Source organism: Eurypyga helias, unplaced genomic scaffold (genome assembly GCF_000690775.1).
Source record: "Eurypyga helias isolate BGI_N326 unplaced genomic scaffold, ASM69077v1 scaffold3372, whole genome shotgun sequence".
NCBI lineage: Eukaryota > Metazoa > Chordata > Aves > Eurypygiformes > Eurypygidae > Eurypyga > Eurypyga helias.
The window spans coordinates 244,842-267,544 of NW_010237671.1; the positions used below are offsets into that span (position 1 = coordinate 244,842).

General features: G+C 37.8%; 1 protein-coding gene across 1 annotated transcript in view; it reads right to left on the reverse strand.

Moving 5' to 3' along the window:
• LOC104506545 (rho GTPase-activating protein 15-like) overlaps positions 1 to 19,700 on the reverse strand; it is a 170,591-nt gene extending 150,891 nt beyond the window's left edge. The window contains 4 exon segments of the mRNA XM_010147522.1: positions 8,730 to 8,856; positions 10,689 to 10,787; positions 19,592 to 19,642; positions 19,644 to 19,700. Of these exon segments, the coding sequence (XP_010145824.1) occupies positions 8,730 to 8,856; positions 10,689 to 10,787; positions 19,592 to 19,642; positions 19,644 to 19,700 (334 nt within the window).
• Between the last annotated feature and the right edge of the window lie 3,003 nt (positions 19,701 to 22,703).

The following is a 22,703-nucleotide window of genomic DNA, read 5'->3' on the forward strand; positions in this document are numbered from 1 at the left end:
GGAATCAAATGAGGTAGTTGTTTTCAAGAACTGGGGAATTGATTCAATGCTACAAAAAGTCTGTCTGAGGCAGATAATGCTATGTTACACTTTTCAACAACAGTAACACAAGTGAATTCCTCTTGGGTGAATCCTGGGCACACTTAAGACAATGGCCAATGGAATTAATTAAATGGAGCCAAATATCCCTGGTGGTGAGGGGAGCTGTTCATATGTCATAGCATTCTCTTCAGCATCAATGTTTAAAGCCAGCTAGTTGTAACCTTTTACTTAATTGAGAAACAATACTGCATTTAACCCTTCAGCGGTACTCCACCCTTTGGCTTTCAGAGCAAGATCTCTTTATCTGGCACATCAGCAGGCAGCTGGTGGAACAAATAGGAGACCCTATGAAGCACATCCCTTCTTGAAGTGTTAATATGCCCTGTACATGAGACAGTAACATGTTTTCATCCATTAAGTTGGTCTTTAAATGTGTGGGACTGTAAGTCATAATTTAAATTAAATACATGCTCCAGTCTGCAAAGTACAAACATGTAAATGATTTCGCCATAGGGAAGAAGGTGAGTCTGGGCAATAGGCATTCCTATCTAGAGCCCAGAGTTAGAGTGTTTCTAAGTGAGCTTAATTTAGACTTTTATAGCCTAAAAACTTCCTTATTTCTATCACATTCCTCCCAAAGTACCAGGAAGATTGCATCTGTATTAGTGATAAATAGTAGTGAAACCTCAGATTACAGCATAGTCTGAGAATAATCTTTTTTCTGGATGTAAACTTGCAATCAGGGTAGTCATTTCAATAATTACTATGAGAGGCTTCAGAATTAGGCTCACAAGAGTGACGGAAAGCTGGGCTGGCTCTTCCTTTCCAAAGGACGAAGCTCAGCAAGTCCACACTTGCTCTCATTCTGACCTCTCTCCAAAGACAGTAGTCTAAAATATTTCCCATTGCAGAGAAAATGCCTGTCTCTAGGTGTTATCAGTGGTCAAAAAAAATATGGACATGTACAAAAATGGAGATATACCGATGACACAGGTGATGGAGTGTCACACAGGTGTCACTGTGTATAGCTTTAAACTATAAAGTCATGACATTTTTTACAACATACAGCAAACTTCAGTTTTACTTTATAATGTAAACAAACATGTACTTAACAAAGAATTCAGAGACCACCAAACCAGTGCAAGCCATGTTTGATAGTTGTGCTTAAAAGTGGGAGTCAGAATAAATACCTTTTCTGCATACCACAGGAGTCGACCTCACTTTTAATACACGGAAGAGGTACAACTGCTTCACTCCAATAAAACCTAAAATGCTCATGATTTCTTTGTGATTGCTTTTCCTGAAGCAAGTGTCTGTTTGAAACAACCACATTGTCCTATAGATTTTTCAAAAATGTAGTTTTCTTAAACACGGTTTCAGTACGTGTAGTTCAGTAGGAAAAAACTTAGAATAATCATGACTATCCAGTCTCTATTTGCCTCCATATCAAATTTATCTTAAGTGGCCATGTAGGAGTTTATTTTGTTAAGAAAAATATATGGTGTCTCTCTCTTCTTTGGAGCAAAGAAGAAATATGGATTTGTAACCTTTTTTTTTTTTTCTTCCTTTAAACTTAAGTCCTTCAATAGTGTTTTGAACAAACCTAAAGAGATTTTAGGACAGACATTTTTTATTACAACATTCCCATGGGTCATATGTATGATCGTCTTTACTAAAGCTCCTTTCAGTCCCAGTTGAATAAATATGCATTTTATTTCACTAATCTTGAAACAACAGGAATAAAGTTTACCCAGGTCTTTTATACCTCAGAGAACAAAACAAATACTACAAATCTTTAGAGGGAAAGGATATACAAAAGGGCTTGAGGTGAATGTTTCAAAGCAAATAGTCTTTAAACGATGTGCAAATTATTTCAGCACTTGAACATGATTTATGAAAGGGGATTAGTCCACTGAAACAAGAACCCAGTTTAAACTGTTGGGTTTCAAAGTCAAAGATGAGAAGCGTTTGCTGAAAAAAGCAGAAGACTCTGGATAGTAATCTATAGTGAGGATTTCTGATTGATTTTCTTTAACTAACTCAATCTTACATTAGCTATCACTGTCATTCATACTTAACTGTGGTGGGCAGTATAAAATACCTTCTTTTATGATATAATTCTCCATAAAAATGAAGTATGCAATAGTGATAATTAAGTAATAATGAGGTAATTAATAACTCAGTGACTAGCTCTCTATTTACTAGTATGCCCCATAAATGAGCGTAAGGAATATGAAACAATTAAAGATTATCCAAGCTCAAACAGATAACTTTTCCAGAGTTGTGTGTCAGTGAGCAGACCAATGAGTCACAGGTCACATCTATAATAATACATTATATTATATTGTAATATTCCCACATACTCTTCAAGTAATGGGTAAGAGCTACTCTTAAGTACTATAAAAATGATCACTTTTATGTAATTGTAAAGATTAATAAGTGAGCTAACTTCTCATAGTTCTATAATGACCCTGCTGTTCTAGTAGGTAAAGGAAAATTTAATGATCCTGCTCAGATATGATTAATATCTAACTTTTTCCTGACTAAAAATCTGGACGTGGTTCAATAAAAATGAATTAAGTGAACATGCACTGATTTCTCTGCCAAACGTTTATATGGAGGTTGGTTATGCCCAATTTAAAAATATGCTTTTTCAACCCAAATAGTAAACTCTGGAAGGATTTTGGAAAGTGAAGTAGAAATAAAACAAAGAATTAAGGGAACATTATATTATAATTGATGGAAACAGGATATTCAAATTCAGGAAAAATCCATTTTTTTAGTAAGAACTAGTCACAGCCAGTTGTGATTTTGGGTGCAACGTAATCTCCTATTATCAGTGGAAGTGACACAATTTGTTTCAGAATTTGACATGTTTTGTTTCCAAAATGCCAGCATTATTACTTCTTTGTTGCTGAATCAGTATTTTTCTAAGATTTAACAAAAGAGCATACCTACAGTAAATGTTGCAGAGAAACATGAGAGTAAAAAATATGTCCAAAAAATAAGCCTAGTCCCTATAGGCCAAATGAATGCTCCCTCCCTCCATAAACAGCACGTTGCATTTTCTTTTTGTGGGCTTTTTTCAGTGTCTGAAGCTGACTGCATTCCTGTTGATGCAATAAAAATAAATGCCACAAACATACAAGCTGTAGAGTGAGAAAATTAACATTGCAGTAAGAAGCTACGTTTTTGCCTGCAGTTTTGATTTGGCTTTCTGTTTTAGTTGTTGTCATCGGAAATGCTGCACTGATATGCATTGCTGCTTTATATTTCTTTGTTTTATTAAAAGTAATAAAACTGACCTATACATAATGCTAACACTGTAATGTAATAATACTCCCTAAATAGCAGCCATTTGGCTTTGAACTTCATATCTAACTAAAATAAATGGGCTGGGAAGGGGAAAGAATTCAGACCTCATCAGAGCTAACAAAGAAATGGAGTGATTTCCCACTTCTGCCACTATAATTAGCCCCCTTATCACAGAAGTAACCCTCATGTGGGTGAGGGACTCCGTTAGCTGCCGCAGAATCCGGCCCTTGACAAGTTTGGCTGAGCCAGTAAAACCTGTCCCTACATCCCACGATATGGTCTCCCAACCTTCCGGCCTCTTCACGTGTTAGAAATGAAGAGAGAAAAATCACACGGGCTCCTCTCTCTGCACTGCCTCTAATTAGGTGGCCTTTTTCTAGGAACTCTAAACCATGCTTTCAACAAAATAAGTTTCTGGCTTTTTTTTTCCTCCTGCTATTACGCAGCTGAAGCTGTGCAAATACGTGTGTTTGTGCCCTGTACCCGTCCCTTCCCTTTGCAGAGAAACAATAGCCTCAGCAAGGCACTGCTGGCCACAGAAATATCCGGGCGTGCGCCAAATTTTACACCCTCGAGCAGGCCCTCAGAAGAAGCTTTAGCCAGGGAAGGAGCAAGCACCACATGGAGCCAGAAAGGGTTAAAGCTCCACTGAATTCTCTATTTCTTCCATTGAGAGACCAAAATGGGTTTCTGCTGCTGTTCTTTTCTTCCCCACACACATTGTACAGCCTTAATTATCTAACAAACTGCGTTCAGAGATGATTCTGAATGTTTTAGTAATTACTTAGGAATATTTACGTGTCATGCTTCAGGTTTCAAAATTCAGCCTTCTGAAGTAAGGAAAAGTGAGTGAAACTGGAAAAGCAACTTTGGGCAATGTCAAAGCACAAACACAGTCCTTGGCTAAATACTAGGGATGGGGTGTCCGAGTTAAACTGTCTTTTAAGACACTGAAACAGATTTCATAGCCCAGATGACTTTGCACAAATACCTCTGAAGGAAAATCAAAATGACAATTGAGGTTATTAATTCTTTCTTGATTAATAAGATGCATATTCCTGGACACTGCCCTGCGGCTGTTCCCCAGGGAAGTGTGCGAGGGCTGTGGCATCCCAGAGCAATGTGTTGCCCTTTGGGACTAAAAAGGCCCATGGTTCCCTGTTGAAAATGCAAGAGGAATTTAGGTAAGCAAAATATCATTATTTGAGTTGGCCAGTGGCCAGGGTGCCGGGGCTGAGACCCTGATCCTAACGAAGAGCAGAAAGGAATCCCAAGCCTGCTGTTTAATATGCATGACATGTCGGCTTTGCTGTCAACTTTTCCTTCCACCCCCTGCTTTTGTCTGCTTTTTCCACCTGTTGCAACTTGTCCTTATTCAGGCTGAGAGCTGAAATTGTCTTACTTCCATGTCACATTGTGTCTGGCACAATGATGCCTGGATCCCCAACTACTTTTATTAAGACAGTAAAGTGGTCAGGAACAGAAGTAATACTGCACATCCCATCAAGACTTTCCTTTTTGCATACATAAATACATGTGGATATATATATAAAAATATTTTAATCTTGATGGTCTAGTTGTGGCTCCCCAAGCTAGAATTCCAATATGGAGATTTCCCAGGATCTGTTGTCGCAGGGCTGTATGACTAACCACCAGGTTTTAAGTAAAGTGTTCTTGAAGATAAGAAAAAAATATGCGAGTAGAAACAATAAAAATAATGCAATTCAATCTTATCAATTCAGGCAGTTCCAGCTTTTATGTGGCAAACAAGGAGATCAAATTGCATTTATCTAATATCACAGATTTTTTAAATGTCTAAAATATTTAATTATTTTGCTTTGGCAACCTAAAGCTGAGGAACAGATTACTGTTCCCACTACATAAGGAAATAACTGACAACAATTAGTATTTATTCTTGTTGCTTTTGTAATAAAAATAGAATTCCATCACTTTCAAGGAAATCTAAAATATTAATAAGAATGTGATGAACTGAGTAAATGTGACGCCATAAGGAAATGATGGAGAACAGGTTGGAAATATAGTGCTTTGGGAATGGATTGCATTATCAAGCTTCTGATTGTGCATTTTGACAAGAGCAGCCCTTAGATTGATACGGTAGCCAAAGGGCACTCTTCCTACTGCGAAGCCTTTTGTTTCTATCCAGAAAAGGGGGAGTAGAAGGGGAATTGATCCCTTCCAACAATCGATAGCAACTCCAGCCTGGGCTTTTCCACAAGAGGTCACTCCTGAGTGACAGTATTCCCAGTTGATGGCCAAAATGCAAACCACAAAGTGACCATGGACAGAAAAAAACAATGCTGGGGCTTAGTGGAGAGAGTGCCTTCACTGCCTAAGGTGTGACTGTCCTGACCACTCCTGTAATCCATACACAAAGTAAGGTCTCTTGGTTTTTGGAGACCTGAAAGATTTCTGGGAACCTTGCAAGGCACAAATAAATCCCATGTGCCGTGACAGCATCTCTACTTTCGGTCTAACCCAGGTGCCTGGCTTCATGTGGTATAAAATTAACGTGGCAGACCACCTACCGGCACACCCAATTATAAATGGTACTAATTATAAGGGGTTTTTGGTAAACTTAGGAGAAAAAAACCCAAAAGCTACAGTCAGAACGATAATGAAATTACTTGGGAATTATGATGTCTGCCACTAATTTTAAAAATTATCTGTTTAGAGCGACACTTATTTGCATAAAAAGGAGTGCTGCTTCAAGGCAGTTTCCTTGCACCAAATGTATACATCTTCTAATGGGACAGGCTGCCAGGGTGAAAAACATGTTCTTTCTGACACAGCATTAGCTGCATAAATTAAAGCAATGAAATAGTTGGCATCATAAAATAAAGAATAATCTCTTTCCATGTATTTGAGAGCAGGATCACGGTTTTACATATTTTGGTAATGTTCCCCAAGGCCATCCTTGGTTTCTTCTTAGCTCAAGAAAACTTCAATTAGAACATGAGCTGAATCCAAACTGCATGAGAAGTCACTGAAAAGCTGCGTGACCAAGAAGACGGACACTCTGAACTTTGGAAATTGAGCCTGGCAGTTTGAGACCAATTTTCAATGAAATCAGTGTCTACAACTCAAAAAGCATAACTGAGAATTACCATTTGTCCTTGTAGTGTAAGCAGAAGCAATTAGGATTAAGCATAAAAATCAAATTCCTGCTACTAAGTCTCTAGGGGTTGTCCCCCCAGTTTTAAATTAAAGAGTAAATTACTGGAATATTTTGGTTAGAATATACCTGTCCTTTATATACTTGTGCTGCCAAAACACCCTGATGACACAGCAGTACCAAGTCTAAAACTGGACATTTTTTGCAGCCCTTAAAATCTAGAGAAGGTAAATACAAATGTGTCTGAACTGTCTGAATATTTCATTACAGATTATTGGGGTGAGTGGGGGTAGCCTGCTAAAACATTAGTTGCTCATCTTCTGTGTTAAATTGGATGAGTTTTAAGCTATCTTTAAAAAATCTCCTTTGTTTGGATTTGACACTGGCAGTAGTCAATAATGTAAGAGCACTATAAAATTATAAAATTGTTAAACTTTGTAAGAACTTTATAAACACACTTGCAGATATTGCACATATCTTCTCTGTGCTCTGCAGTCAAACTGGACAATGAAACGACCACCTGTTAACTGCTAACAATGTGTCATTACCAGTTCTCATGCCTTTTTAAAGCAATTTTGGCTCTAGCTGCCGATAATTCTGGCTACGATACTTGTGTGAACATTAAGGGCACAGAAAGCCAAAGGCAGAAAACTGACAATACAGTTTGTGCTTAGACTACTAATAAGTAAGTGAATAATATGATTTTTCTAATTCCACATAATTGCTTGATCTCAAGGGGCCAAAAAAAAGTTCTGAATACATATTTTAGAAGCAATCCAATCTAGAGTGTTTAAATGCAAGCTTCGATTCAGTGAGATTTCACAGCAGATATTTTCACATTTTTAATAGTTTAAATAGCCTTGCAACAAAACAGGGGTTATTCAGGATTCGCTAAGGTTTGAAAAGAACGTAGACTAAGTCTCTGTCACTGCTCATATTCACTTTTTCTGTTTTGTCTGACAAATTATCATTTAAAGATATGTGAGAAGTCTAAATAAATAAATAAAAAATCCCCAAGTGCTGAGACGTTTTATGGACATTTTGCTATTAGCTACAATAAGAGCAGAATCTGAGCCTCAAAACTTACCAGTCTTATTTTTCTTCCTCTGAGAAATGCAACGTAATACCCAGTACAAAGATATTGGAACAATTTTTCACAAGCTACGTTCAGGCTACTTTATATTTTATAACAGAAAGAAAAACCTTTCAAACAAAATCCAAAATCTCTAAGATAATAGGAAAACAACAACAACAACAACCACCAGCTTTGGTTGTCAAAAAGAGACTATTTAATGAATCGCTGTGTATGTGTGTGTGTGTACATGCACGTGTGCATGTATTTATGATTGTATGGATAATTAGAAATAAAAATAGCTATGTTGGGTCTTTTTGATGCAACTCTTTTCTTAACATCTAAGGCTTTGATCCTGCACTGAAACGTGTGTAGGCAAATTCCTGCACAGCACTTTGGTACCTATAGGTATCTTGTACCAGCCTGCGAATCTAAAGCTGTCACAGTGCTTACATTAGAAGCAGTGTGTGAATATCCCGCCAAACAAAGAGGGAAAAAAAAACAGATTCAAGAGAGAGGGTGAAATTAAAAAAATGCTGAGTGAGTGATTCAGGGTCACCACTAGCTTCGGCGTCTGCTGCCCACAATATCATGAGCATCTCAGCAAAACTGGAAAAGGAAAGACTCAGTGGAGTAAAGCACATCCCTCCTAGTTTTAGATCACTTTCTGTTCTAATCACACTGACAAAAATCAACCTCGATCCCTGGAATTTACCTTCTATAAAATTATAGATATATCACTGATTGTCAGCTACAGAGGATATGTCAGGTCTTTCAGCAATTCAGTGTATAAATATACAACAGACAAAATTACTCTGGCAATTTGAGGTATTTTACTAAAATGGAAACAAAGCAACTGCAACAGACCATTAACATAGGACTCATGTTGCTTATTTTTAAAAATAAATGGCTTAAATAAATGTCTTTGCTGCTAAACAAATTTATTTTGCTTAGGAGAGAATGTCACCCTTTAAAAGTGTGGAGCTAGTAGCTGTCTTTACTTAAACGCAAGTTATGTATATCAGCACAGAACACATTCAGCTTTAAAATTCTCAGTGATCTTCCTTACGTTCCGTATGCAATAAAAATTATCTTACCCTGTAATGGTATAGTCATTTAAAAAGGAAAGAAAATAAAAAAGAAAAAAACAGTAAAAAAAAGCCTTACTTAAAGATTTTCTGTGATCAGGCTTTGATTCTTTGGATTCAGTGTCTAAGCTATTCAGTAATTCGATGCTGGAAGATCTTCTGAGTTTCAACTCCAAATTTCTCGATGTACAACTCCGTTCTTTTGACTGGGAAAAGAATATATATATGTATATATATGTGTATGCTTTTAATAAAATTATTATTCATAAGAATGAAGCAAGAGATTACAGAATCAGAAGCTAACAGACACACACAGCAAATGATGCAGTGAGTATATAATTTAAGGAAAGTGTAATGCAAAATTTGTCATATGGCAGAGCTTTTATGGCCCTGACAGACTGATCTTAATTTCTGAGATAAATTCCCATTTAAGTGAGGAAAACAAAAGGCCCACTTCTTTAGGCTTTAGAGACCAAAATTATTTCCACATTGCAGGCTACTTCCAAATGATTGCAAAGAAGGGTTTTTAAATTGCCTTTCTGCTTTAGATAGTTTCCGTAAGTATTCCTGCAAACACAATTGTTTCAAACATCCCTATGAATTTGGGGTTGAATTCTGCTGGTCTGAGCTTAGGAAAGAGGAGGGGGGAACTGTTTTGCAATTCACTGGCATACAAAGTGGCAATTAGTCCCGATTCTTCAGAAAAATAAAGAGAAAAAAAAAAAGATTATATTTTAGCTAATCACACATCTCTTCCCATGACATGTGGTCAGGTGAGATTTAGCTATCCCAATGGCCTGGAGAGCTTCAAGGCTTTGCACACTCATTCCAAGTTGCAAAACTGAAGGAACTGACAGGTGTGAAATGGTCACTGGGAGTTTCATGGTGGCATCCTGCCCTGCGCAACCAGCAAAGGCAAACCTTCGCCGGGACAATCCCTGCCCTCCGCCACCCCAACCATTTGCAGCCACTGCTGCTGTGGTTTGCTGCATGCTCAAAGCTGCTGCTGCCACAAAATTATCTTAGTTGCACTAAAAAAATGTAATCAAGTCTATTAGATGTTTAGCTGAATAACATGCAAAAAGAAAAAAAAAAAATGTTCTGAGTCTCCATGGAAAGCTCCACCCCAAAATCTTCAGTGGGATATCAATATCCTCACACACCCAATGAAATGCACAATATGAAGACATACATCATCAGATCAAACTTTCCTTGGCTGATTATAGCCTCAGGGTAATATAATGTTTGTAGCTCTTTAAGGAAACAGTAGCCGTGTTCAGATTAACCCTTTCAAAGAGGCTGCCTCTGCCCGCTCTGCCAATTCCATTGGAGAAAAACCTCTGAAAAATGTAAGAAATGGGGATATTTTTCTCTCACCAGAATCTGCATTGAAAAAGGAGAGTCCGTGCCCTCTAAAAAAAAATACGAGTTTGGATCAGGCAGGGATAGTAGGAAGACATTTGGAATTTGTACTGAGAGTGGCAAAAAAGAAAGAAAAAGCTACAGCTGAATCTGGTTTGGTAATTAAAAACTGTTTTAATAAAATGCAGCCCTGCTTACTTCTAGTAGAAAACCCCCAGCCTTCCTGGGAGAATAACAGCAATCAGTTACAAAGGAATATTATTTGCTAGTGTTATTCTTGTGAATAAGTAATACAAAAATTCATAAAAGGCTCAAATGTATTAATAGTTCTATTGAAGATTATATACTGTAGGCTGCATAAACAGAAAATGCAAAAATTCATTAGTTATTAAGTGCTTGTGTGCTTTTACAACCCTCAGCAAACCAATGTCCTTGTTATTTCAGAGAAATAAATGTAGCGTTCCATTTCGAGGCAAGAATCAAATGACATTTTTGTTCAACAGCCTTGTTTATCTGACATTTTTTAGTAGATTTGCATACATATTTTTATATCCTTCAGAGAAAGGAATGTCTAGCTAGCTGCTGACTGCCTAAAACCTGTAGAGATGCCTAAGCAAATGAAGTTGAAATTGCTACATCTTAATTAATAAAGGTAACAGCCAAAACAAATACATACCAATCTGTCAATTGCATTTTTGATAGCATGGAACCAATCCAATATGAGAAAGTCGATATCCGACTGGAGGAGGAACTCATTTCCTGACACTGTTGTGATCTGGGGAGCATATGAACACAGACAGGTAAGTAAAGCACACACGCCGGACAGATGATTTTCTCCTATTCTCTCTCCTACACACCCAAATGCTTTTCCTTTTTTACCAAGATTTATCTCCTGGGGTGCTGAGTTACTGAGGAGTTTTGAACCTCTGTCTGAAAACTGTTTTGAATATGTCACAACAAACGAGATATTGTCTCAGCAACGCAACCACTGAACACAAATAGTGCAGAAATAACAGGAATGAGACGAAAGTTAAGAAACGCCAGGAAACTCGGAGTTACAAGGCACATTTCAAATGTAAATCAAAACACCCTGAAAAGAAATACATTCAATAGGTGAATTAATTCCTGTTCTTTTCAGTTTCCATTTCTGTTTTGACATTATTATTATTTTTATACCTGGTACCTCCATTCTCAAGTTTACGCATTTGTTATATACCTGTGATTCCAGAGTCCACTTCCAAGCATTTGGGTAAAATTAATAATGTCACTCTTTTTCACATAAAGAAAAATTACCATCAAAGATGGCTGTAGCAGAGTAATTAGGAGCCCATTTATCATGAAAAAAAATCCCCAGTTTGTCTGAATAGAAGTCGATTTACATTTTTGACCCACTCACTGGGAATATTTATCAAAAGAATATTCATTCCCTTGATAATGTTGTTTCACTGCCTAACAATATTTGGTGGAAATATATATGCATATTCTGTTGGTCTGAACTTCTGTAAACCACCATGATAATAATGATGCATCACTTTTTCTTTTTTAATATATATCTTTCCAACAGAGCAGATCTCCAGGTGTTCTACACAGACGGTTGAAACAACAATTTTACAGATGGCAAAACTGAGGCTCAAACCCGTGCAGTGCTTTGCCCCAGGTTTATGCTGATACGGAGCACGATCCAGGGCACAGCAGTTCTGCGTGTTTGCAGACAAGTGAATGGAGGTTGACATCTCCACCACGTTTTACAAGGGGCAGGAGCTCATCCAGCCCATGCTCCAAAGCAGCTCGGCTCCTGCCAGCTCTGAAACTAAAGATTTTTTTCTTTTTAGGGATTTGTTTGGGTTTTTTTTGTTGCTAAAAGTTGCTTGCTGCAAAACCCAGTAGCATCCGCACGTGGGCATTGCTCCCTTGGGATTCAGTGTTTTGGAGATGCAGGTTTAGCCTGCACATTGGGACTCATTTTGGGGTAATGACAAAAACCTTTCCAGGTGTTTCTCGAGGAACAGATGAACTCAGTGGACAACAGAGATTTCTCTCTGCCCAAAGCGTGAGGAAAAGCAGAACAAAGCCGTTAAGACCTGCAGAGCCTGTTTATATAAATCCATCAACCCGAAGTGCTACTGTTTCACTGCATCTGCCCCATGTCAAGATTTTATTAAAATGTAAAAGAAACAACAGATCTTCACCAGCCCAGGTATTCTCTGCCTCTTTCCTAAACCTGAAATACTACCAGAGAAAAACAGTAAAAAAAAAAAGACTAAACGGTTTAATGTTTTATTAATTGTTCTATAACCCTCCCATTATTGAGGAAATGCCTTTAAGGAAGGTTTCCAAAGTCATCAGCATTAAGGAAAATCCCGTCAGCACAGCTCCAGCGGAGACATCCTGTGAGAGTGCTGCGGAGAATGTGGGAATGGTCCCCTGGCGCGGGCTCAGGAGGCTGCTCCGCTGCAGATGTTCATCCCGTCCCGTCTGCACCCGTCGGGAGCGAACCTCCAGCCACCCCATTGTTCCCCGTGCGTATGGGGGAGTTATTTACTGGGGAAATTTGAACTCCTATTATTAGTCCACAGCCATAATGTTAATCACTACTTGTACAGTCATGTTCCCTTTATCAAAAGGAAAAAAAAACAAAAGTCGGAATTCAGCTTAAGGTGAGCAATTGAAAGACCTGACCTCCAGCTCTGTGCCTGGCTCACTGCAAGGTTTGGGTTCAAAATGTATTATTATAGCACAATTTATTAATGTATACATGCAGATATGAATTAGACTAAACACAGGCAACAATTCAATCTAATGCCTCTCTCCCAGTATAAACAAATCATTATTAAAATTATAAAATGGAATAAAACTTTCAAAGTAAGAGCAACATATATAATTAGATTTACTGTATTTTGAAGGCTTAAAAAGGACACAACACAGTTCAGTCTTCCGTTCAGTAAATTCAGGCTTTATTAAAATACAAGCATTCAGCACTGCATAAACATTTGCACTGTATGATATGCAAAAGAGATACTCCATTGCTAACAAGACCAAAGCAAGATGCATGTTGAAAGTTTCTTTGTCTGAATGTGTTATTTTGATAATCATATATTATCAGTGTTTTATGAGTAAATCTGTAAAAACAGATCATAGAATGGAGGGAAGAGAAATCATTTACAATATACTTTCTGTAAGATGTAGTTCAAGTCCTTTTCTTTCTTTCCTCAGACTAATCTTCAGAGTAACTAGACAGTTTCAAGAAGACTGCTACTGCTCTCTACAGTTTAAATGCATCCACTCCTTAATTACAGTCAGTAATTGACTTTGTTCTGCTCCATTCCAGCCATTCACAGGAAGGCAGTTCCAAAGGCTTTGGCTGGTAAATCCCATTTAATGTGCAGGTTTCCTATCCCACTTTTATATATTACCTCCTTAGGATTTCTGATAAATGGTTCTTGGAAGGGATTGCTAAACCATATTTGCACTTTGAACAATCGAACTTTCAACACCCTTGGGAAAAGACATCAGTAAAGAATGCTAGCTTTGACTAAACCTTGTGATTGAACAATTTATGATCACAGCCCTAAATGATGTATAACCAACAACAAGCATAAATTGTTCAATATTAAGGCGTGCTAACACACTGTCCCAGTATCAGACACTGCTGAAATAAAGAGAGGGACTGGAGAAAAAAATGAAAGACAAATCTGAAAAAAAAAGCAAATAAAAGAAAATTAAGTGCTCTAGATAGAGCTGCCAGTCTCCATTGTGCCAGGTACTTCACTTATTTAAATATTTCCTGAAATCCCTCTCTCTTTGCCATCATTTTTACAAAGGCTGGAATTAGCATTACCTTACCAGGCAGAATTATGATGCTGCTGCTGGCAATAAACACCCACAAGGAATGACAATTGACATTAACCTTCTAATTTGCAAAGGGTGTGCCCTTCAGGTTGCTTATAGCAGAGCCAGGATGCCTGGATTCTCTCTTTCTTGTTGTAGTACCTTTAGAAAAATCACTTCAACGACTGATTCCGCTCACATGGTAGTTTTACAATGAACTGTAGCACAGTCCTGCTGTTAGGCATTGATCCTCTGAAAATATCGGCTCACCGCAGGTAAATATGTGTTAAATTCAATACACTGCTGGGCTGCCAACAAAGTGTGGGAAGAGGGGGGGAGGCAGGTGTGAAACACTTTTTATGATATCCTACTTGTGCCTTATTAAGGATTTCTCTTGTCACCTTATAAAGCTGCAAATGGAGGGGTGAGCTTCCTTTGCATGTCACCATAATGATGTACCAAGGTTGTGTTCAACAAGATCCTATGTTATTAAACATAAAAATGCCTATATAGCTCCAGGAAATGTGGGACAGTGTATCTAATTAATACGATTGCCATTTTGTAATGCATAAATATACCTTTGAACCTACCCAGGATCAGCAGTTCTTAAAAATCCTACAAATCCTCTATTTTCCCTGTGCTGGGTTGTGCTCTGGGACATGCTATTGTCCCATGCATGGCTGTGTTCCTCCAGGACTTCCAAACCTTTACAGATCACCTTCTAGAACATATCTCAGAGATTCTTACTTCTCACAGTATGCCTACACCAATGGAAAACAGGAGACAAAAGCCAGAAAAGTGCCATGGGATAAACCCAGCAGCTGCTATCCATAGGCTTCCTACAAACTTTGGTCTGCGGACTACTGCATTGCTGTGAAAAAAAATAAGTCTCCTTCATGGTAACGCTCTAGTTCTTTACCAATATATATTTCTATAGATACATTTGTTCCTTAAATTTATTTTAGCTGCAGTACAGGGATGGAGGCAATTTTAGCAATCCTACTGATAGGCACTCTATGGAGATATGGAAAAGAGCAATAAATTCACACAGCAAAACAAAAATACAAAACTGTATTATTGATTCACTGACTTCAAAGTGTACTTATGCATCTCTGGTGGCTATAACTATTATTTGCAGCGATTAACTATTTTCAGACAATGCCAAGAACAAACTTTAATACAGGAAGTGAAGAATCCTATGGGGAAGGAAAAATGCAGCAAAAACCCCCTTCACGGTCTCTTCCCTGCAGCAAAAAGGAACAGAGTGAGCAGCTCAGGAAGTGTATGGCTCATATATAGTTCATGTATGGCCACCAAGAAGCCACCACACATTTTTTTGCAGCCAAAAGCTGAAACAAGCCATTGTTCAACTGCGTCTCAATGTGGGGCATCCGAAAAAAATGCTGGACTACTGGGGTAAAACTTCATATAACCTATATCCATGGTTCAGGTTTGGATTATTAGACGCTTCTGGACCATGGAAAACCCACCAGATGCTAATCCAGTGCAGCATCCAGTGCAGAAAACTGAAATTTTGATGTCACCTGGGACTTCCACAACTTGTGGTGAACACTAAGTGATTTAAACTTTGATTGACAGTTACCTCTGCGTGCAGAAATTCAATAAAATGTGTTCCTCTTGTTGCACTGTGCATTGGGATTGCTGCCCTTGATATGTGTAGGAAAAAAGGAAATGTGAGTCGCTGGAGCATTTCTAGCTCAAAAGCTTTGAACAGAAAAGAATAGAATAGAATCATTTCGGTTGGAAAAGACGTTTAAGACTGAGTCCAAGACTGCCAAGTTCACCACTAAACCATGTCCCTAAGTGCCACATCTACATGTCTATAATATCTCCAGGGAACACCAACTAACTCTTCCTCCATCCTACTGCTCCCTTCATCTCACCTTGCTCTCTCACAAGGATGTTTTTTCCCTAATAATGCTAATAATCCTGATCACCTGTAACGAAGAGCAACCTGGGCTTTTCCCCTTTATTTTCCAGAGATACTTTTGCAAGCTGGGATCTAGCCACCCAGCCCACGTAACAGAGGACACACCACTCCCCATCTGCATGGCAGTCAGCAGGGCTGGGAAAGGAAAGGTGGGAAGAAAGTCAAAAAGAATCAAGGGGGAAGTGTGGGGTGTGAAGAAAGAAGAGTCGGAATTTTCTCTCTCTTCCTAAATAGTCTTACAAAAAAGAAAAAAATATCATTAGAATATAATGTAGCTTGAGAATAAATAGACAAAACATAGATACTCGTGTATCCACACCCACAGTAGAAGTGGAATTAATTAAAGTTGGGAGACACTATGCTCCTTAGTGGTTTAATTAACTGGATTTGAATTAAACAGGGACAGAAATATGTAAGTTTTTAAAAATATGTCAAAAGTCCAACTGCATTTCTGGAAGTTGATCTTAAATTCTTTCTCACAGATAATCCAGTCTCTTGGCCGTGTTTATGCTGAATGAGTGAGCAGCAGAAAGGATAAATAAAATATCTCTCTGTGCTGTACCATAGTGAGCTGAGAGGCTAATATTCAAGAAACGCAAATAAAAGAAAACAAATGGATCAGTATTGAGCTGCATTATATCCATACTGCATCACGTATCCATTATGTGATTCAGCCTATCAAACAGGGGTAGTCATGGTTATGCTGATAGTTAAATTACTTAAAGGACTGTAAGATGTTTATGACTACCAAAGAAATTTCATTATCAAGCAGATTGTCTGTCTCATATTACAGTCTGGCTTTACCAATCTAGCAGTCCTTTGGATGTCGAGCAAAGTTAACATTGAAGTGATGGGGAAATATCAGCTTGAAAGAAAAGGTCTTCAACCAATCTTTCAAAAAAAATGATATTTGTTAAAAAAATTTGTGAGAAAGTATCTGCCTTGTGTTCCCAATGTTGCTAGATGTTAAGTAAATATATGCTGATTGCAAAAAAGTTGCTTTGGCAACTCTCTTATTAAAATGCATTTGTAACCCCCATCTGTCATGAAAGTTTTGAAAAGTTTGTTTACTTTGGATAGCCGCCTTATCCAGGGTTACCCCAGCATACAATGATAGCAGTCTTCAGAAGTTGTGTGAGGAACAAGCCACTGGGGATCCATTTTTGTTTTAATTGGCACACACAAACACTTTTCTGGTCTGTCAAAAAGATCAAGCTAATATGCATGGCGGGTGTTATATTCTCAGCTTTTGGGAGTAGTAAAGCTCCCTTTATTTAAGTAATTTAAAAGATAGACTGCAAAAACTTTGCAAGTCAGAAAAATGTTTTATACTTTCTTTGGGAATATTTGTTTAAAGCAACAGAAAATGTTCTACATATCTAAAGATGTTGAACCTTATGTTATAATTACCCTGTTTCTTCTGACTCTGTAAAAATTACCGTGAAAACCAAGCACTGCAAAAAGGCCAAAAACCCATCTTCTGTTTTCACAACTTATGCAATATTAGCAGTTGTAAGACCACTTGCTGTCAGATGTTTAAAAGGTATATCTTCAAATGTGTTGCCTTGCTCTATGACTGATTTGCACATCCATTCTCTGGGGGCCTTTGTGGGGTCACCATATCAAAGCAACCTGCTCATGTACACAAGTTGCTTTTTGATGAAATTAACCTGGTATTTAGGGTATACACATCAGTGGCACTGAAGTGGATTCAGCAGTCTGAAGTCTGGGTCAAATTTCCAAGAAAGAACAAATTTTTAAATGAAACTGTATTGTACCTGTGATGAACAAATAAGACTTTTTTCCTGGTAAATCCCTAGGACTGAGTCCTTCAACATAAATGAGTCATAAACTAAGGAGCTGTAGGACTGTTAAGAAGAAAAAAATAATCTTTAAGCCTAATGTTCCCCTTCTGCTATGCAACGAACTCATAGCATATATGAGTTTCTATTGAATTACATTGGCACTACCAAGGGGAGAATCAGGTCTTCTCTTTGCATTATAAGGCAAATATTTTCCTTTCCTTTCTGGTGGTGAAGGATCTCAGTTGCAGAAGAGCTGATTTATATCATTTGTAAGGAAGATACTGAACAAACAGGAGGTCACGACTAAAGCTGATTAGGCCCTGAGAGACCTAAACTCCTCCTTAGATTTGAAGAGGAGCCCAGGGTGGAGATTCCACAGAGCCTCCCTGGAGGGGAAAAGGTCGAGTGTTCTGCCACAGGTCCTGGGATGTTTTCACTGATTTCAAGAAACAGCCTGTCATTCTCTCTTTTTCACCCACCCATCCAGGTCTTATTTCTTCCTTCTGTTGGAGATGTGTGAAAAGAGAGCACATTCTCTTTAATCAAAGGGGAAGGCAAAGAAGCACAAGAACTTTCTTCTAAAAAACCAAGGAACATACCAGGACAAGTATTTCCTGCTGAAACGCCTTATGTGAGTTGGACTCACAGTTGGACAAGTTGGATTGGTCCCTGAAAAACAAGCTTTTCCTTCAGAGAGCAAAGAGCATAAAAGGAAGATCTAAGACAAGCAGGAGATGACCATCATGGCTGTCAGACACCGGTGTGCAGCCACCCATGTACTCCCTGCCCGTACTAACTTCCTCTCCAGCCCCATGGATGCACTGCCCTTGCCATGGGAGTGGGTTGGATGGACTCCTGAATTAAGCCAAATTCAGGGGAGATGGAACTCACCAGACTTGGGAAGTGAGAAAGAAATACCCCCAAAACTAGCTCAGAAGAGAGAAGCAAGAGATAATAATTAAGACACAACTCAGTGGTGTCTGTGCATAGCGGGAAGTGGGGGAATAGGCAATTGCACATTTCGTCCACAGATGAAGACTAAAGGCAATGTATGAATACCTACTGCAAGCTACTTTTCTCCTTGGGGTAATATTTTACTGTTATTGCCTTTGCAATCTGAAGCCATATATTACACAGCCACACACTGAGATATTGGCAATGGTTGCTTAGAGAAGTTCTGTCTTTCTTAGTTTTACCAGCTGGACAATACCTAGTGATGAATGGTCCTCCTGTCCAATTTCATATGCATGTTATAACACTTTATGATATATGTGAGTGAGACTCAACATGATAAGTCCTTGTAACAAAACAAAAAAAAAAATATCAAAGGGAGAATGAATGCTCTCCTTTCAGTGCAAGCAAAGATATATGTTTAAAATATATATGTGCTATGTGTAAAGATTTCATTCCGTTGACTCTTCTTTTAGCCAGAAATTTATTCATCAGTAACAGAGCATTTTACAGCTACATTATTTGCAGGCAGAAGCCGGTTCTGGCTTTTAGTATTTCATTTACTGACACTTCTCCGATTAATAAGTGCTGAGATTGCACGATAAGGAAAAAAGAGATGCTGCTATAAGTATCTTTATACTTATAGTAACGTATTTGGCCATGATTATAAGTGTTTATAAAACATTCAAGAATTGTTCCTTGTCTACTTACACTAATGAGAACACCTGTTAACTTTAGAGCTGCACAGACTTATTTGCATTGGATTCAGGTTTTTTGCATACTGTACATCACTTTTTGAAACAATTAGATGTTTACACAGAAATATAGCTAAAAGAAGAACAGCAGCTTGAATGCCCTCCAGCCCAAGTCAATGCTAATCCTGGTTTGAGTGAAAAGCAGAAATCTGCTGAATTACAATACTGACACAAATTCAGTTAGCAGTGAACAAAGGTGTACCTGCAAATCCTCTGATAGCAGATGTTACTTGTGGGGATTGATACCCGTTGTTGAATAAAGCATCTCTTAGAGATGAAACAGCACTACTGAATGGGAATTTTCATTGTTATATTTTATTTTCATACAGATTTTTTGTGTGTGTGTGTGTGGGGCTCAGAATATGACTCTGTACTGAGCCTGTAGTACATGTGGTCATTTTCCAAAATAGCTGTTTACATTATTTTATTAACTTGCCGAAAGCCAACACAAGAACACAAGAATCCTCCTACTGCTAGAGATCCAAAACACCATCTCTGCAGCAGAGGAGTTTGTGGCCTGGGGCAAGGAGGCAGGAGGTCACTTTCTATAAAAACAGGTCTACTGAACGGTAAGTGTAATATCCTGCTGCTACATGACCATGCCAGCTATTGTTTAACAACAATGTAAAACATCAAAGTTGGTCCATGATCTGAACATATACTCTGCCAGCTGTGTCAAGTTCCTAAGTGTTGCAGGCAGGAAAAATATAATGGTTATCATCTTTCCTTGCATGCAGGGAGCAAACAATGCGTAACATCTTTGGTTTTCCTCTTTCCATCTTTATTTGTAGGTAAATATTAGAGAAAGCTAAACAGGACTAAAAATGTTTTGAATTAGGCTATTATGCCCATTTAAGAAAACAAACATTTCCAACTACAGCAGCTGAAAATATTTCCATTAAAAAACTATTTAGTGTTTTAATAAAAATGATGCTCTTGAGATTTAGGACAATGATGAATGGGTTTTGTCACCTAGCTGAACTTTCATTTCTAAGGAGCCACAACCTTGTTCAAAAAATTTCACAGGGGATAACATACATACAGAACAAGTAAGTAGTGAAGAATATGGATATTTCAAATAGAGTTCATAAAAAGCTAATACATTATGAACTTTTCTTACACAGTTGTGGTGTGTTTTCATTTAGGGATGAAGTTTTTTATAATAATAAGCAGCATCACAATATAGATACTATGGAGACAATGGTTCATTCAATGAATACCTTCTAATTTTTGAAATTAGAAATTCTTGTATTCTGAAAAAAAAATGGATTTTGTATGTCTCCAAATTCTCATGATAGATTCAAACCAGTTTTGAAGTGTTGGAGGATCCTGGGATTTTTGTTTAGACATTTTGGAATTACAGTGAAAGCACTGGAAATGCACTGTCATTTAAATTTACCAGCTACTCCACATAGTAGTGTAGTAATGACAGAAGGTTACTCAAAATGTTATTTTAAAATACCACAGAACAAAAATATCAAATTATCTTTTCACAATAGGTGTCTAAGGGGAGCTTTTCTAAGAAAAGTAGAATATAGCTCAGAACTCAATGAAATTCTCACATTGACTGAACTTAGTCAGCTAGTGTTAATTGGGTGAAAAACTACCGAAATATTTGACTATGTAGCTCACAAAAAAGACAAGGTACTTTGATTGGTTCTGTAGTGTGTTGTATTTTAAGAAATACAGAAAAATTAGAAACAAAAGATAAGAAAAATGTACCTCCTCTCTAGATCCTTGAGTTTCTGCTATACACTGGGATATATCAAATACCAAACATTAAAAACAAATAAATTATTTTTTAAACATGTATAGTTTTTACAAGGATCTGATTTTTAAAATTTTTTTAATAATGTAGACTTTTCCCATGTATAGGAATATGATGTACACTTTGACATCTGTCAGTCAAGCTTCTGGCTATCATACTGGATGATCTGGAAGGGTGCGCCACAATGTGATGTGGCATGCAGAAAAATTGAAAAACTCCATTTTTCCAAAATAAAAATCACATCTTCTAGTTTTAAATAGAGAGAATGATTGCAAAATATTTGGCCATCAAGACTGTAAAGATTGAGGTTGGATAATCAATAACGTTTGTGGTTGAATTACCCACTGATAACAAGTAATTTCCTGCTATTCGTGATGGGAATTGGGAAGTGGTTTTTGGGAATTTGGCAGACTCTCTCCCTCTTTTCTAAATATGCTGCGTCTGAAAGCCTGATATCCTTTTCTATTGTAAGCTTTGGGATCATGCAGTATAGGCGAATGCAGGTTTGGGGTAACAGCTCTTAGAGGAACTTAGGGATCTAAATATAAGAGAAGCTAAAAATATGCAAAATTATCAGGCACAGAAATGGCTGGGTATTTGGGGTTTGAGTCCTCCATACCATAATCATAAGACCATATTTATCTGGAGCCCTGCAACACCGTGATTGTTGCTCCACTTGTCACTAATAAATGTGCAGTACACATGACAGGAAAATAAATAGTGTTTTAAAATGCATTATGACCTCCTTGTCCAAAGATGTCATCACTGTATATTAATTCAAACTGTGGATGTGCCAGGAGACTCGTGCTTATCCAACAACCCAAACTGCAGATACAGAAGAGCTGTTACCGGAGCATCTCCCCAGAGACCCCTGACCCACACGTTCCTTGCCCTTCCCACCATGTTGTTAGAGATACCAGGTACACTACCACTCTCATCAAACTCAGCGACACATGACAACTCCAAAGCGACATCCAATTGCCAACATACACTTTAAACCATGAGACAAAATGGAAAGTCTTAAGGAAACTAGAATTTCAGACTTCAGTTTCTGAAAGCGTTAAATTACTGGGTATTACAATCCCACCCATGACCTAATCCTTGCACCGTTCCCCTGCAACTAAAATAATTAAGAACTTTATCAGATTCTTGAGCCTTACAAAGGAAACTGAGATGTTACTTCCCAATGATTTGGGGCACTTACTCATTAGACCAGAGCTGGAAGAGCTGACTGTCTCTCTATTACTCATGTCTATGAGCGGAGACATATAAGTGAATTTGAACTATAAACAGAACCAATTACATTATCATTTCCCAACACTTTCAAGAATAAGACTAGAAGCTTTTGTTTGTTTTGCAAAACCATGATCTGCTATGCTAATAAGTCTAAAATTTGATTAAAGGAAAAACATTCAAAGCAGAACCTGGCAGTACAGCTTCTTATGTGCTTTTCTTTCATCTGCCGGAACATGGTAGCCCTGATTCAGCAAGGTACTTCATTAAGCAATGTGCAACTTTCAGAATATGAGTACTTACACTGCTTTCAGTCACAAGACTGAAATGAGCAAATCAGTCAGAGCAAAAATAGCAGAAAAGTTATATTTATTCACAGAGTGAATATTTCAGGGAACAA